We start from the raw sequence: 17,500 nt of genomic DNA on the forward strand, positions 1-17,500 counted from the left end.
TATTTTTGTATTATCAAACACCATAGCATATTTGTAATTCAAATATACCAAAAAAATACTGTAGCGAAATAAGATTTAGTTCTCTGGTGTGTCAATGAAAGGCATAGAAAGAGTTTTCCAGAAAAAGATTAATAATTTGAACAGCCTCAACAAGAGGGTTTCCAACAGTTTCCCTCGACCACAAAAATAAACAACGGTTAAAAAGAAATAATCTTTTAAAATCTTCAACTCTGAAACGATTCAGGAGAACTCAGTTTTAAATGCTTGTCGTTTTCCAATTAGAAAGAAAATTACTTCTTACCGTTTTTCCAAACGTTTGTGTATACGCACCTGCGTCGTAAAGTAAACGAGATTTAAATTGTTGATTAATATTACAACTAGGGCAATTCTTTAGCGTGCGAATCTCGCCTCTGTTGGGAAACCTTTATTTCCATTGCAATGAAGCTAATTGAAAATTCGGTTTCTAACAACCTCATAAACAAAAAAAAAATCGTGGATACAGGAAGAAGGGACAAAAATGCCGACTAGAAATGCAGTTTCTTTTGTGTAGTATAAAGGAAATCTCCTCGAGAAGATTTTTGAATTTAACAGTGTCCTACTTTAGTTATTTTGTTGTTGTTGAGTTGCGAGGGAGCTGCTATAGCGACAAAACTCTTATGCAGGATTTGACATCTTTTCTCCAAGGTGCTTTGCGGAAAATTAACAGAGCAGTAGTGGAAGCTGTAGATCTAAGATTTCAATCTAACCGGCTACAGTGTGCGAAATGAAAGCTTAGATAGAGTTCACGCTAAATGAAGTTTAGCCTAGTCAATATTGAGTCCTTGAATTAATGTAATGGCAAAACTTGTTCTTGGTATCAAAAGGTACATTACGAATATGTCCCCTCTACTCGGTTGTATTTGCAGGCTATCTCTCTACGTGCAAAGCAGTTGTCAATCGACAAATCGATAACTTGAGGAAGTGCTGCAAAGTATATATTTTTTAAATGATCAACAATCCTCAATGGCTAGTTTGATGGTCTTAAAATTTTTAGTTCATAACTTTTTTAGACAATTCTTCAGTTAACAGTTAGTTTAAGCCTCTAGCTTCTTGGAACTGTAAAAATGTTTGCATTACGAGATTAAAGTTGGCTGTAAGTTGAAAAAAAAAAGAAGTTATTCTTAGCAACTTGCCAACTTTCAACTATAAACGTTTTTTATTCGTGTTTTCAGTACTTGAAATGATTTTATAAACAATTTTTTCCTTCCAAGGTTAAAATGTGTTAACATGTTAACTTTGAACTCTTGTAACTGTAGCAATTTCAAGTTTATAAATGGTAATTGGAAAACCAAATTGATTATTAGAATGACTGAGACAACGACCTCTCATCGCGCGGAGCGAAAGGTTCCAATTTTGTGTGTATGTTTTTTGTTTTTTGCTTTAACTTTTCGGATTATCTTCGTGAACAGAAATACGTTTACACTGAGAGAAACGGAAAAAGTCGTTTTAAACGCCCAGTGCATAAGTCGAAGATTAACTCAATCATTTTCGGCATGGTATTATAAAGTGCATTTTGTGGAAAAGATAACTCATCGCGGAATTTATATCTTATAGACCCCATAAAACTGAAAATTAATTACTCTGTAGCTAGGAAGAACCTTCCTTTCGAGTCCACAATTGCTACTAACAAAAAATTTTGTTATTTAAATTCAGATCCATCTTTATTCTACCAGCTTTTTATTGTTATCGGCAGCACACATTTGGCTTTGAAATCATCCAAATATAAAGAGGAAACTCATATAAGGTTATGTGGAAGGTTTGGGAGAAATTTTAAGTGACCCTCGATAAACTTGAAATTACTTCCTTTGTAAAAGCCTTTCGATCTTTAATGTTCCTTGCCTGCATTTTACAAGGAAAGTAAAAAAAAGTGCTAATTGATGGACTAAGACAATGTCGCACTTATTACAACATGAAGTTTTCTTTTAAAATGATTTAAACATTAAGACTATCCACTAAAAACAAACCACTTGTCTTCGGCGGCTTAGCTAGAAACACTACCGACTATCTCGGCGTGAAGTTTTAATATTTTGGTTATTGTCCTCTTTTAAACGACATCGGTAAAAGTCTTTAGATGGATTAAAAAGTTGCAAGTTAAATTGCTTATTTTCTGTGTTTTTTATTAACAATATGTAAATTAACCGAGCAAGATCCTTACAAGCTTAGCTGCAGTTCTTGTCCAAATGTACTAAACAAGATGTTTATTTCAAATCAAAACTTAGCCATTGGTTTCGGGTTGGCCCGTTATTCGCATGGATGAAACGGGGTATCAGAAATAATTTAGTCCTTTAGCCAAAACATAAGAGTTGAAAATTGACTTTAATCCTTCATTTCATAAAACTAGTTAAGAACGACACAGATTTGATAAACATTTCCACACACCAGGTTTACACCGAGGTCTGTTTCGTCAGTTCGAGCTACAAACGTCATTTTTTTTAAAATTCTGTTACTTTTTGCTTTCCAAATCTTACACATCTCAAGATGTGAATAACTTCTAACATGGTTTTAATTTAAAAAGGGCTTTCATCTGGCCTATATTTTTTGTCTTTTCAAAAAATAAAGAACGTTTGCCCACGACCTAATCTGCCAGACATGGTAGAGCGAAATGTTGTGATTTTTAATCTTTGTTACGCATAAATCAACTTACGAACCCTTTCATTTCAGTCCGATCCGATTGAAATATACATAAATATTTTAATTATTTGGCATTCTTTGCGAATGTTATTCAGATCAGGCAAGAAACGTGCAGATTAAAAAAAAAATTATATGCCAACAGTGGTTGGGCCCGCGTGCTATTTCTAGAGCTTCAAAAGCACTCTTAAATGCAAACTATAGCAGAAATTTAGCTTCGAGAGTAAACAAACATCGTAAATATGAAAAGAATATTAATACTCAAACTTGGTTTGAAGCTGCGAAAGAAGACGTTGCGGATTATTTGCGAGAGTATTTTTCCTCGGTAATCCAAAATACAGATGAACCACGACCCAAATTACTTGAAAGATTGGATCGTCTTGCATGACGTTATCAAAAATCGTTCATTCTATTCATAACCCGTAACGGAAACTGTCGAGCTGGCTTTCACAATAGGATCTCTTTATCCGCTATTGTATCTGTATTAGGAATAAAATTTTAAAATTTCTAGTGCCCGGGAGAAACATTTTCGGCTGTGAAACTTGTTTATATCCTAGCGACAAAACATTTTTCCCCGGCATGTAACGATAACAAGTATACGACCGAACGTGATGCTATCAATTTTACAAAGCCTTTGCTAGCGAAAACTAAACCGAGATTCTTTAAGATTTGATTTCCTTCCTAGCAAATTATGAATCATTAAAAAGGATACAGATTTCAAATTTAGGCCGTGTTGTGAAACAATAGCAAAATACCCTTTTAAGGCGGTTTTATTATCTCTAAGAGATTTCATTTTGCCTCCGACGAGACCTGCTTTAAAGGAACGTACAATGAATCCCGAGAAACTGTATTAGCACTTCGAAATCTTTGCATACAAAACGAACTTTTCATCATATGAAAGCGCGCAAATTTTTGGACCGTCCGCTTTTGTCGCTTGCTTTTTCTTCTCTCATATTAGCGTGTATTTTTCGAAGAGTTTTTATTGTGCTGTTGTGGTTATTTTAGACGAGAAACAACCAGTTAAAATCACCTTCGTAAAAGGCCTTTTGCTCATTGCCTCCTTTCTATCGGTGTTTGAATTAATAAACTGTTTTCGTCAAATACAGTGTGATTAAATGGCCATTACAGACCATTACAGCCTTTGTATTAGTGAAATCTTACATCTGCTCCGTTCTCAGCTAATAATTGATTTCGCATTTGTCCATTGCAACTTTGTTAACGATTTCAAGCAAGTTAGCTTTTTCCTGCCTCTTCGGTTCCCGGCCCGGCACCCTCGTTTCTCGAGGCATTTTTTTTATGTCGAAGAAAAATTTTCAAAAGGGAAAAAGAGATCCCGTATTCTCGAAAAGCGGGACGTTTTAACGTGTACAAACACCTACAAAGCCGAGATGAGCTTATTCAAGGCCAATATGTAGCTTGTATCATTATTTATCAAGACCAACATCTCGGTAAATATTAGATTTGTCATATTTCGATAGTTTGGGTCACGTCACGTGACCCCTAGCAAGCCCCCGATTGTTCAATGTTTAGACGGGGAACAGGTGAATGGCGGGCACATATGGTAACTGTGGCAAATTTCCCAGCATTGTGAAAACTTCACTTATTGCGCAGAATTGATAATTGCGCCCTTTTAAAAACTCGCCATTTCTCAGCTTCCAAGCAAAACGCACGCTTCGGCAGGTACACTTGATCTCTGCGCGCGGAGGATATCTCATAATTGAAGAATCTTTCCCAAAGCATTAAAGGTAAGTTTTCTTTCTCCTATGGACTGGAGTTTTTCCTAGGCACTAGATCACAAAACGTCTAATTTGCTAATCTGTTGACTACCTCAAAGTAAGTAATTAACTGCGAGACTTTGCGAAGTTTGATTTTTTGATGGCAGAGAGAGCATCTCAAATGAAACGACTTTTACAAGAGCGGGTAGCCGTCATAAACAATGCCAAGAAAAAAAAAACTAACATAAAAAAGAGAAGCTTAAATTGCCGGTTAGTTTTTCTACCTTCCGAAAAGAAACTTGATTTTTAACCCTTCTGGGAAATAACATGATATAACCTGATTTATAGGAGACAAGAAGATAGACCTTTTTTGTTATCTTACTTGAGTGGTTCTAGCATTTGGCGGCTCCATTTTCCGTTTGTTTTCCTAATTTCCCGCTGCTAAAATGAGTTTGTTGCCTCTTGAAATCATCTGAGATCCAGAGAAAAGTTCTCTTTCCTTAAAAATAATTCTACCCAAGAATCTTTAGTGTTTTTTAAGGGCCAGTTATTGTTTTTAGTCGAGACAGTCAGGATGTTGAGCGAGTGTCGGAAGAAGCGTGTTGAGAATAAAATATCTCTGCTTTGTTCGTAAGCAATATTTTGCTCTTTTTAAATTGCTTCTGGAACTTAAGCTCTTCAAGCTTGATATTTTCTAGTTATTTTGCTTGATACTGATGGCACACCGTATGACCTCAGTAGACACAATGTTCGAGTTTCAACTGAAAAACGTCTGTTTTCACGATGACGACTATTAATAAGAGAAATTTGCGAGAAGTTTGCTCAACATTAATGCTGATTATTTTAGTAAGAACTGGCCACAATAGTTTCACAGGTAATATAGTTACGAATGGTAATCTTTTTCAGTCGATCCGTTTTGTCAAAGAAAGTTCCCAAGTTTTTTTTAAACATTATTTTGTAAAATTCACGGTTGAGACGTACACCGAAATATCAAATTATTGTAGATGATCACAGCGATAGGCTCAGTTTTCAAAATCGGGCACAAACGCGCGGGAAAAAAGACAAATTAAAACTGGCCATGCATAAGAAAAAGGTAATATAAGGTATATCACACACCGGAACGAAGTTAAAAAGGAGACAGATAACGTTCTGAAAAGATCCATAGGTAAACAAGTGACTCGATGTGATTTATAAAAATTGGAATCTCCCAGCGTAGATATGAAAATCAGCGATTGAGCAGCTGGGATGGAGAGATTTAATTTGTTTCTCTATGCGGCGGGTCAGCCTTTCTCGTTAATACTCCTTTATTTCTATGTGATGCCATATTAATGAAGTGCTTTCTTTTCTTGTCAGTTTTTTCACTGGTCATTTTGTGTTATGAGCTAAACACTTTCGTTAATGCATGGTAGCTGATGGAGGCTGGTCCCTCTCAGCTATTCTGTGTTTTCTCATAAAAGTGGTATAAACGCTCGACTTATTCTGAGAAACTACGTACATTTAACATTTTTTATTAGTTAACTCGGGTAGTAATCGCCTTCGAATATTTGTCAGTATTATTTCCGCCCAAAAATTAAGGAATATTTCAATATGTTTTACTGACTACAATAAAAAAACCGAAGTACCGTTTTTTTTTTTACGTAGTGCATGGTTAGTGAGAGCAAAACGGCTGGAAAACAAATGTCTTTTCATAACAGAAGAAACTGTTGATAACTTTAACGACCTCGCATTAAAAGCTCACACCTCAGAACTAGAATAACAACTTTTTATCACCTTAAAAACGCTCAAATGCCCTTTGTTAAACTTCCCCGTTTCAATTTGTCGCTTTTGTGTTTCCTTTGAAAGGTTCTGTTGAGGAAAAAAGGCAAAACTTAAGGACTCTGTCGAACGTTATGAGTTTGGAGCCACTAGCAAAAGACGCAAGCGAGAACAAACTTGGAATCGGTAAGTGCTTTCTTAACAAATACTAAGTTAAATAATAAACAAATGAAAGCGGTTTTTTTTTTTGAGAACGTAGTAAGTTAAAGTGAAGAAAACGAAGTATGTTTTTCCACGTTTTACACACACGCAACTTTCGGATGGAATGTTGCCCACAAATTCGAAATTTCCCTCTGACGATTTCTTAGAGTTTTCATGGTTTGTCGAAAACAATTAAGTTACTAAAATACCATCTACAAGATTCGCAACCACGGAAAAATCGCAATGGTTATATGTTTTTGCAATTTTTGACACTCGAAGAAGTCAGTTAATATTTTCGAAAAGCTAATACTTCGCTGGAAAGTTCGTGGAAGGTAACTTTCAGCTAGCAATTTTATTCCTAAAATCTTCAAGTCGATAAATTATCTCCTGCATTAAAAGGAAGTTCAAAATGTCCATCTGAGGATTTTCTCTAAATTTGTTCGTTCTGGCTCGCATATTGTATCTTTTTATTCTGAGAGAAGCTTTTGGAGAATTATTTCAACTGAATTTCTACTGTCATCATTAGAAGAACCAATTGCTCGCAAATTGTGTTTCTTAGGAGAAAAAAACGCCGCTAGAAGAATACACCGTTAGCACAGTCAATTTACTCTCATTTTTGTGTTCTTGTCCAAAGACAAGCAAGCTGCCTTCCCAAAGGTCAATACGCGAAGTACTTGATCACAAACTCTTTACAAAGCTTTTCAGCCCTAAGAAACTTGACTTTAATTGAAGCACCTCAAGCTCACTTTCCATGTTGATTTTTAAAATTCTTTACTGTTTAATATCGTACCAGGTCATAAATTTGTGTTTTTGATGTCTGTTTTCCTTGCTTTCGTTTAACAGATAAAGCACGCAGTGAAAACGGAGAAATCTTAGCAAAGTTTAACCGTGCGCTGGCTTCAATCGTTATTACCGAAGGGTATGTAGACCAACAACTCATTAGATTATTTATTGCCATGAATCTTTTACACCCAAGAGAATATATGTACTCATGCAGAATAGTAACTTAGCATTGTGAAATGCTAACTCGCTTTGAACTTCCATTAGAGGAGTATAGACAAAGCTTTAAGTCTTTTAGGGGCTCGTGAAAACCGAAGTGATCGATTGTAAGAATATGAAACTACATTTTATTCGTATCAGAATTCATCAAACCTTTAGCTTCGGTTAAAACTCTATAGCTTTAAGCTCTAAAGCTGACAGCGGACAGTGTGCGCGCGAGACGGTTTGATAGCAGCGGTGAACTTTCAAGAAAAAAAAGGAGAAATCACGAAGTCATACTGAGATTTAACTCCACTAATTAAAACTGTTTGATAAAAAGTGGGTAAAGATAGCAGTGGGAGATCGAGCTCTTAGGGGGTGTATAAGCATTTATTACGGCACGAAAGAAGTTCAGTATGATAAGACAACAGGAAATGCACCCCCTTGAGATATCGCGATTTTCAATCTCTCTCACTGTGGAGGCTGTTAGCATCACGTGAAAAACCGTCTAAGCCGAGAGCGTCGACAATTTCTTTCCTCTTTTTTAACGCTCTTGAAGCGTAAGTGTTAAAGATATCAACCAGCATGTCGCTTCAAGGAAAATTAACGAAAAATACTTGTTGTTATTTTTCTGTGCACGCGTGGGTGTGTCCTGTAATGAATAATTATTTCAAACATCTTGTGTGGAGCGTTGTGTGTAAACATGACCGGGAAAGGGAGGAATAATATGGCGTAAACCTGTTCATTTTATTTCGCCTTTCATCCATCAAATACGTGCGCGTTTTTATCTGTACGCGTGACGCGTTTCGCTGGCTCGTAACTAACATATCTTGATCGCGATGACGGCAGAAATTTGCGTCGACGTTAATGCATGCAAAAATATTAACGGCTTTTGCAATGAGACTTGTATCAAGGAAAGAAACTGTTACAGCATTAATTTGATTTTAAAAAATTGTACCTCTTTAGTTTTCCGGCTCAAATGGGAGGAGTCCATGGCAATCTATGCCACGTTCCACAAAAAAAGCTCAAGTTATCGTAAGTATTTCATTTCCGCAAATATTCATCAGGGAGATCAGTTTCATAATTTATTTTTCTCCTGTTGTTCAGAGCCTTAATTAAAATATATCAGGGTTTAGTCCTTGCATTAACAAGATATGCGAATCTTCTGTAACTCATCGCTGATAATTACCTGCTAGCCTATTATACTAGTACACGAGTATTTCTAATTTATTTATGAATTTATTTAGTTATTTATTTGCATAAAACGAACGCACAATTAGCTTTGAGAGTAAGTGAGTATTTCTTTACCCTTGACAAATTCCAACTTGAAGACAACCGCGACAGGGCTATTGTAGCTTCTGCATTTCCCATTCATTGATGCATGTATGATTAGTGAATGAATATAAGCGGCAGTGTCATTATTAAGTTTCTAGACCCCATCATAATCCCAAATATTACAAACTGAACACGCAAGTGCACGAGCCGTCTACATTTTGGAGAGTCTTCAAATCAACGTAAGTCCCATCAAATCAAATATTTCTTCGGTCGGTTTTTGATGAGTAGGACGTTTCGAGCGTTAGCCCTTCGTCAGAGCGAATCGAGGGATTATGGGTTACGTGTAGTTTTCAGCTTTTAGAATCTCTGTACGGTGGCCAATTTACATTATCAACTCCGTTGATAAAGCCAAATTTTTGTATATTACTTCCCCACCGACGCAGCACCACAGTTTCTTTAGAAACTACCCCTTCATTCTTTTGATGAGTAGGGTAATTAAACCTGAATACAGTGAGAGGAAAAGCCTCTCGGAGCACAGTAGAGAAATCAACAAATTCAAACCACGTGGGATCAAGTCCAAGAAATGATTCTCTTCCACAGTGGTGTAAGGCGAGTTTGTTCTGTGTTTCCAGGTCTCCAGTGTGGTACCCAGATACTCCAGTTCATTATGCACTGCCTGCAGGGTTCACACATCACTTCTTTCTGGAGCCTGATCGAGCCATACACGATCCACAAAGATCTTTTCTAGTCCCGGAAACTGAAAGCGGAATTTTGCAAGTAAGTCAGTAATCAAGTCACATTTCCCTTTTTTTAAACACTGTTTACATGAAATTCACGTGAACTTGTTAGCTCTTTGGGTTTTAAGCGTGCATTTCACATGAGAAATAGAATGAGTTTTTATGTGATCTTGGGAAATAACTCCGTAATTTCTCGGGTATGCCTTTCCACTTTTTCCTGATTGGCTGATTGGTCAACAAGTATGAGACCCTCATTCTCAACCAATCAAAGGTAGAGTTGCTCGGATTCGTTTTCCCCCGAATAGCGTTTCTCGCGCTTTGCATAAGTCACCCTTGTCTTGCGCGATGTGATTGTTTGATTTCATTAAGAATAATAATCATAATGATTATGATAATACACTTCATTGAGCGCTTCCCTCAGAGGCTTTTGGGGCCGATCAACCTAATAATACAAGTTAGGATGACAGGTTGTTAAGAATCCAACTGTAGGAATACAAACCAGTCGGCTGTTCACAGTGATTGGCCAGAACAACTAGAACTAGCGATGAGCGCTGACCTCTGGATTGGAAGTCTAGCGAAATAAGCCACTCGAACACACTACCGCCAAAAATGTTACGACTGGTGAAACAAGTACTTGAAAAGCAAATATCTTGTTTTGTAAAATGTGTCACTTCTTCCTTCTTCTTTTTGCTTTTGAAGACCATGAAAGAATATGACGAATTTGAGGAATGGATTGATGGATCAACAAAACTGCGCTACTCGCCCTACAGCAGAGAGGCTCAGGCCCACATCTCAGGATGGGCCATGAAATACACAAACAACCACAACAAATTTGTGCTAAAAAAGACATGCGTTGGCGTGTTGCTCTGCAGTAAAGACTGCACCCTGCCCAATGGACTCAAGATTGTTGTGAGGCCAGCTATTTCTGATAAGGGTAAGTGACTCGATAATAATTGCCTTCCATTGTTCTGAAATTTAATGTTAAAGAAAAAGAGCGCAGAGGCAAACGTACCCGACCTGGTGTAATGATCAGGCCCACCTTATAAGGCTCCATATAACAACCGTTGGGGGACCTTATAACTGACCGACCCCGTGTCTTATTTTTGATTCTATACTTCAGACTCAAAACAAAAACAAAACAACACAGATAAACTTATGAATTAACGAACTGTATGTATCAATTGACAATGATACACAAGGGGCCCATGACAAGGAGGGTACAACTTCATTGGATTCTTACAGACCGAGTTATTTTTAGATTTTCCCGGGAAACCAGACCTTTCCAGCGAATCACAAGTCTTGCATGAGAAATTATTACCCATGGGATTGAGAATGGTCACTCCCGCAAGCCAAATCGTATTTACGAACTCGCCTAAAAATAGATTGAACTGTGAAAACCTTGTATTGCAGTTGTAGGCTTCTGGTTATGGGCTCCGGTGATTCTATAATACTCAGAAACTTGCAGGAGTCAAACTCATTGTATTCCGATTAGTATCTAGCTTGGATGCCATACCAATTGAGCTATGGAAGACTGGAGGGAGCTGAGTCGTTAAACTAGACTCAGGTGGCAATTGTCACAAATGTATTCAAGGAGATTGTGGATGTTAACCCCAGTAAACAATTCATTTTTTTGCAGTTCGTGAAAGACAAATTGGGCAAAACTGCCCCAATGCCAGCTGCTCAGGGACACTCGCTCATAGGAAATGCACAGGTCAGAAAGAAATATGGTTGTCGAGCAAACAGGCCATTTCCGAGTTCATTTCTGCCTCCGTTTCAAAGCAAGTCTAAGTGCGAAGTTTTTATGATGGTGATTAGTTCTACTTTACATATAAATGAAAACTAATTTTCATAAGAAAAACTTCGCACTTCGACTCGCTTTGAAGAAGAGGCAGACACGAACTCGGAAATGGCCTATTGGACAGAAAGATTCTTCCCGGACTACTTGACATAGATTTTAATGGATTAATTTTTTCTCCTAGGAAATAACGGCTACCCTGTTACACATTTCTGGGTACATCAAGAAGACGGTATTTATTTCGAGTCAAAAGGAACCCATGATCATTTCAGACCGCAAGCAAGAAGGGCAACGCCCGATAGGAGCTCATCCAGTAAACAAAATAGCATTAAGCAGGAGAAAGAGGGAGACGATAATACGGACGAGAAACGAGAGGTAAAAGACCGCGATACTGATCAGTAATGCGCCAACAGGAGGAAGGCATTTACTAATGCGATCACGAGTTGATCACATGGCGAATCATGAGAAAATCACGTGCATTTACAAGAGCGTGTGTGCAAAACAAACCAATGAATAACAACCAATGTCATCAAGTTTCTGCTGACCAATCAGTTTACAGACCAGATCTATTGTCAACCCATTATCGCATGACTTTAAAATAACGTCAGCCTCGATTTTAACTCACCCAGAAGACCAAACTCTTTCAAGGTATCTAATAATTTATCTGTCGTTTTTTAAATTCCTCATTAGAGTTCTACACCATCAGAGACAAAGAAATGCAAGTCTAGGAAACGCCAACACTCCGAACAGGATAATTCATCGGTAAGGGAAGCAGAGGCAAACCGCTTCCCATCACAGCTCTCAGTAGGCCTACTTAAGGGTTACTCAATCGATGAGGAAGATCAATATGTCTGTTTAACGCTTCCCGAATCAGAGACTCTGTTCCACCGAAGTATATCACAGGAGCAAAGCAACATCGGCACATACGGAAAACTATACTTACTTTGCCAAACATTTCAAGACGTCGTTCCCGGATTTAATTTGCTAGAGACCCGTATGATATCTAGAAACGTCATGGGATGGCCTGTCGTTATGGCAACGCTTTACAAACGAGGGACGAAGGAAGGACAAATAAATCACATGAAAACGTTGGCTCGTTTGTGTTCAACGCCCGGGGAGGATTTCCTTTCACCCAAGGTACTCCAAGTTGTTTAGTCCTACACAATTTCTACGTTTTACCATTGAAAAAAATACAAGATAATGCTAGTAATGTGAATTTAATTTTTCAAGCTGTGGAATTGGCGTCTTTTTAACCGTCACTGAAATAAATTTATCTTTTCTCAAACAATATTTTTTTCATTTTGGTCGATGAAATTCTCGAAATGATCTTATCAAAACATTGCAGAAAATGAATTATTTCTCAGTCATAGTACTCGCTACCAACTGTTTAAATTATTCAGTTTAATGTTTGTCAAAAATTATACAGCTAGTCATTGAGAAACGACCTTGACTGGTCAGTTTGAAATGACTATATGCATAGCCACGAAACATATTAGAGAGGTTGAGCATGGCGTTTACGCCAAACAGCAAACGTCGGAGTGAAATTAAGGTTTTGCCAAAAATGTAACAACCCAGCTTGATATTAGCTCATTTCTTTCCTGTTAGCTCCAGATATCATAAAGCAATTTCTCAAAGGAACGAGGCGAGTTAAAATGAGAGAATTTCCACGCTTTTATGATAAGCAGGAGTCTGCCGTTTCCCGTTTGCCATGGGCCGTAAACTTCATGCTTAACCTCTATTGACACACCCCGTCGGGGCAACAACACAACATCAGTAACATACCAGTAACACAGTTGAAAATGTCAACTAGCAGGAAGAAAAATAGCTGACTATTAATGAGAGTAGCCGGGGAGTAAACCAAGGCAGATGCCTCATTAGAGCGAGAATAGAATACAGGGGCTCTACAACCTCATCTCCAGGGTCTTCTCGTCTTTCAACATGACGGCTCTTTGAAACGCCATGTTGAAAGCCGAGAAGACCCTAGAGACGAGGTTATGGAATGTGTCATTCGAGAAAAGAAAAAATATTGAGAACGTCGAAACGAATTCTTTGTCTTTTTTTCCGACAGTGGCAAATGGTCATTCACGACTTCTCCGCTGACCAGTCCCAAACGATAACGGAGGCTATTGTAAACATGATAATCAATTCGCAAGTCCAAACACTTTTGAGAGTGTTTCAGTACAAGAGCGTGAGTTCGCTGTACAAAATGCTACGAGAAAAGATAACCAGCAGTCTACAGAGCTACGAAACACATTTTGAACTCTGCAAACGCGAAATTGTCTCCAGGCTCCAGGATCCCTTGCTCACGATGAAGTTCCGTGACATGTCGGAGAGGCTCATGGAAAGCAAGTGTACCGCGCAGGAATACGTCAGTACAGATTGTATGCTATCAGGTGAGTTGAATGGTTAAAACGATACTTCCAGAGTTTACATTTCCGGTGTTTACAAAAGTAGTGAGCCCGTCCAACACTTGCGCGACTAATGCGAGAGTCAGTTCGATTTGAGCTCTTGTAAATTTCCACTCCTTATCTCTGAAGAATGGAAAAAAACACTATGAGTTTTCCAGATATCTATCATTTTAAGCTAAAGGGCGAAAGGAGCTGAAATAAGTGAGTTATGAAAAAAACTGATCTCGACATCACCCTCCACAATGCAACGGGTTATCACCACGTCAGTCGAGGTATCACATCTCGCAGGTCATTTCCAAATCGCAAGGGATAGAAGTTGCGTGACGCGTGACACGTCCTTGCGACTTTTCTATCAGCATTACCCTCTAGCAAATGGATTAAATCACGTCTCGCAGAGCGATCAAAATACGTTTGATCGTCGAGTTCCCGTTCGTTGTGGCAAAAACTAAAGCTGGGTTTCTTTTGTTCATAGCAACGTTTTTGGCCTGGATAAAGGCGATAGTCTTATGCTGACAGGCAAACCCTTCCTTATGAAATCCTTTTGGAGCGTTGGGCTAATTGCTTTATTTCCCAACAGGCGGCCTCTTCGGTTCGGTGATTCGCGAGTTTTGGAACTTCTGGGGAAGCAGCATTGTCGCTCCAAAAGTGTTTTCTGTGGCTGCTGAACTTGTTGGCAACCGAGAAAAGGCAGATCAGTGGCAGAAGAGACAAGCAGGTGAGGTCAAGCGTGTCGAAAGTAACATCTCGGCAGCTCTTGACGTGCCGACATTTGTACTATACGCTTTGTGACTGGCTTTAATCTCCCGCTAAACCCAGCAAAGAGTGTGTGGCTTGCCAGTGTGAAACGAGCGTGACTTTTCCCGCTCCACTCGCCAGCTGCACGTCTTTCTGCTTCATGCTATGATTGGTTCATTTGAATATCTGCCTCTGCTGTGATTGGCAAAGTATTTCAATTGCTCATTGAAAAGAAAGAAGGAAGGATTGAGCAGTATAACTGGCGTTTCATCGCACTCCAAGGAGAACATCCCCTAATAGCGGGCAAAAGGAATCGAGATAATGGTAACGAAGTCGTATTTTCAAATATACGACTGCGTTGCTTATGTCACTAATTTACACTTCTTCTCCATTAGGCCTTGACTTTCCTGAAGATCTAAAAAAGGTTACCTTACAGCATATGAGTGACGTGGTTGTCACGTGGTGTCACTATCAGTCTGATCATTGGCCGAAATCAGGTGAGTAGGGACCATTGTTTTGACGTCATACAAGGGCATATGATGCCCAGTGTAAAATTATTTTTATAGTCAAACCAAAAATAATTCACTAAATCAATTAAGGGATGGGATGAAAATTATTTAGTTTAGGACCTTAATTAAGACACAAACGGAAACGAAATGGCCGGGCACAAAATTTGCTCACCTCTCAACATCTTTTTCAGTTGTTCAAGAAAGCATGGCCAATTTCTCACATCTAAGACCGGCACAGAAGGGACTACGTTACAATATCGAAAGACCAGGGTCAGCATTTCATCGGCCGGTGACATATACGAGTTTTCATGTTCCCAGATTTCACTGGATGTGAGAGAAAGGAAGGGGAAAAAGCTGTATAATAAACGACAAATTAACTTTCAATACGTTGTACTGAAATATTTTGTAAATGCCATAATTTAAATTAGGAGCTGATGTAATGTTTGTGGTAAGTGTAACTGTTTTTTAAAAATAAAAGCATCAGTTTGTCTCACCACTCATAGACCTCTTTCACAATGGCGGCCAAATAAAATATTCTTTTGTTTTAATGCTAATGATCCTTTCTAGCCTCGCTACGACGAACACATTTGAAAAAGAATTTTTGTTTCAAAATGAGGACAGTAGGTCTAATTAACATAAAGACAAAAGAGTGTAAAAGTGGCCGCCATTTATGAAAGTGGTCCGTGATGTTGAAGAGCAGAAACCCACGCCTACCCCAAGCTGATGAGCAGAAAAAAAAAAAAAAGTACTTGTACGGAGCACAATTACCGTGTTTGATAAGAGTGAGATTTACATGCTTCATTTCTGCTTCATTTCTGGAGTTTCTTGCATTTGTGCTTTCCCACGGACCCAAGAGATTTTCCATAGAGTTTTTAGACAATAAGTGGTTTTTAGTATGCTTATCCTGGAGCTAGTGGAACATGTACCTGTACTTCAATTATACAATAAGTGGTGAATACACCTCGAGAAACAATATGAGTTGTCTTAATTTAAGAGGCCCACCTTCGTTGTAACATTCAGATTTATTACAGAGCTTTAAATTCTAGGACGAGAACGACTACGAGTACGAATTTTTCTCATAGAACAACAGTGAGCGCGCGCAAACGAGCGTCATTTTGGCGGGAAAACGTGTTACCGTCGTCATCTTAGTTTAACTTAGTAAGAGGTTTTGCAAAAATGTCGTCGTGTCAAAACAAGTCAACAGCACGGTAGCAGTTTTGGCATTTTTCGATCAGCAAAAAGGCCCAGATAACAGCAGTAAGAATAACTGAGCATCCTATACTGCTAACAGAGAGTAAGATTTATCGTACGGGTTAAGTTATAAATTTTCTAAGTGTTTTCGCTGAAAACTGCCCGTCAAAATTCGTACTCGTTCTCGTTCTCGTCCTCGTCCTCAGTAAAATCTAAAGGTCCTTATTGTAAGGTTTACACTCAACAGAAACGCATTGCTCAGCTCACACGTAGGCCTCTCGTTTAAATTCCAATACAATTCAGGTATTATGTAGAATTGCCATTTCGTACCTAGTAGCGAAAATACTTTATTTCAAGTTAACGTCAAAGACTGTGTACATAATCTTATACTATTTATTATTTATTTACTGAAAAACTCCTATACTTCTGTTTAGTCTTGCCGACAAGGAATTGGTAACCTTGGGGCAAAAAGCCAGAGACGATGGCTACATATAAATAGGGCGCTGAAAGCCAATGTAAATTGTTTAAAAAAATGGGTTATAAAGGTAGGGGGAGGGGAAGGGTAACAAAAAGTAAAGTTTTTGTTAAAAAAGGGATAGAACCTGTTTAAACCAAGTACTTTTTTCATTGATACGTTGAAATTGGGTAAGGCTTTGTGAAAGACAGTACATGGTTTAGAATACACCGAGCCATGGGTACAGTAGATCATGTGAGTTCAAATCTCCTGTCGACCTGGAGCAAGAGCTGAAACAGGGTTCTGCCAGGAACCCATGACCCGGAGCCTACAACTCTACTGTGTTCGTGTAACGGCGTTTTCACAGACCGATTTATTTTTAGATTGAATTTCCCGCGAATAAGACTCCCACAGGAGCCCGATGACCAATTACAAGAAATTAAGCTGACGTCATAGGGTCACCGAAGCGGAACTGCCTTTGTTTTTTGACCTAATTGGCCGGAAGGGCTAGTCTAAAAATAAACCTACTTGTGAAAACGCCGTTTCACAGACGCTGTATAAAAGTTGCACGCTCCAGATGGGCTCCTGGTTCTGCTATCACTTTAAAATTTACTCCAAAGTACGGGTGCATTCTATTGCGACTGTTAGCGCGCTGGTTTTCAAGAAGTGAGGCCCTCCCGAGGGGGTCCTTGTTCCCTTTAAAAATTTGCTCGTGTTCCTTTTTCCCGAAATTACTCCGAAACTTGTTCTCAGCGTTTTGATCTCTAAAATGGTTTATGTTCCCTTGTTCCCTAAGGTATTTTATCTTTGTTCCCCTGTTTCCAAGTTCAAATTAGCCATGTTCTCTTCTTCCCCAAAGCCCCTGGGAGAGCCTCAGAAGTGCCTCCAAATCCAGACAGAAGCAGATAAATGGGCCATCAATTGCGCCAATCTTAAGGGAAGTAAAGTACACACAAAGCACCAAAAGCGATGCTAAAAGGTATGCATTGAAAAAAAAAACACCTTGCAAAATTGCCTGGAACTAGACATTGGAAAGAGAAAGCATCAAAAGTGAAGAGTTTTGGAGATTTTGCAAACGTT

At 38.6% G+C, this 17,500-nt stretch overlaps 1 protein-coding gene across 1 annotated transcript; it reads left to right on the forward strand.

The window, feature by feature from the left end:
- The first annotated feature begins 4,292 nt into the window (after window positions 1-4,292).
- Window positions 4,293-15,570, forward strand: LOC138033188 (uncharacterized). The gene is made up of 13 exons (XM_068880952.1): window positions 4,293-4,412; window positions 6,225-6,323; window positions 7,182-7,257; window positions 8,283-8,351; window positions 9,224-9,368; window positions 10,028-10,262; window positions 10,965-11,039; window positions 11,308-11,498; window positions 11,814-12,260; window positions 13,192-13,516; window positions 14,109-14,246; window positions 14,662-14,763; window positions 14,967-15,570. Exons 2-13 carry the CDS (start codon window positions 6,272-6,274, stop codon window positions 15,107-15,109), a joined length of 1,998 nt encoding a protein of 665 aa, XP_068737053.1. The 5' UTR covers window positions 4,293-4,412; window positions 6,225-6,271; the 3' UTR covers window positions 15,110-15,570.
- The last annotated feature ends 1,930 nt before the right edge of the window (window positions 15,571-17,500 follow it).

Source organism: Montipora capricornis, chromosome 14 (assembly GCF_036669925.1).
Source record: "Montipora capricornis isolate CH-2021 chromosome 14, ASM3666992v2, whole genome shotgun sequence".
NCBI lineage: Eukaryota > Metazoa > Cnidaria > Anthozoa > Scleractinia > Acroporidae > Montipora > Montipora capricornis.

Coding starts and splice junctions, on each gene's coding strand:
- LOC138033188 (XM_068880952.1), top strand. CDS start 6,272: ATGAGTTTGGAGCCACTAGCAAAAGACGCAAGCGAGAACAAACTTGGA. Junction 10,263..10,964: donor GCCAGCTATTTCTGATAAGG/GTAAGTGACTCG, acceptor ATTTTTTTGCAG/TTCGTGAAAGACAAATTGGG. Junction 13,517..14,108: donor TACAGATTGTATGCTATCAG/GTGAGTTGAATG, acceptor ATTTCCCAACAG/GCGGCCTCTTCGGTTCGGTG.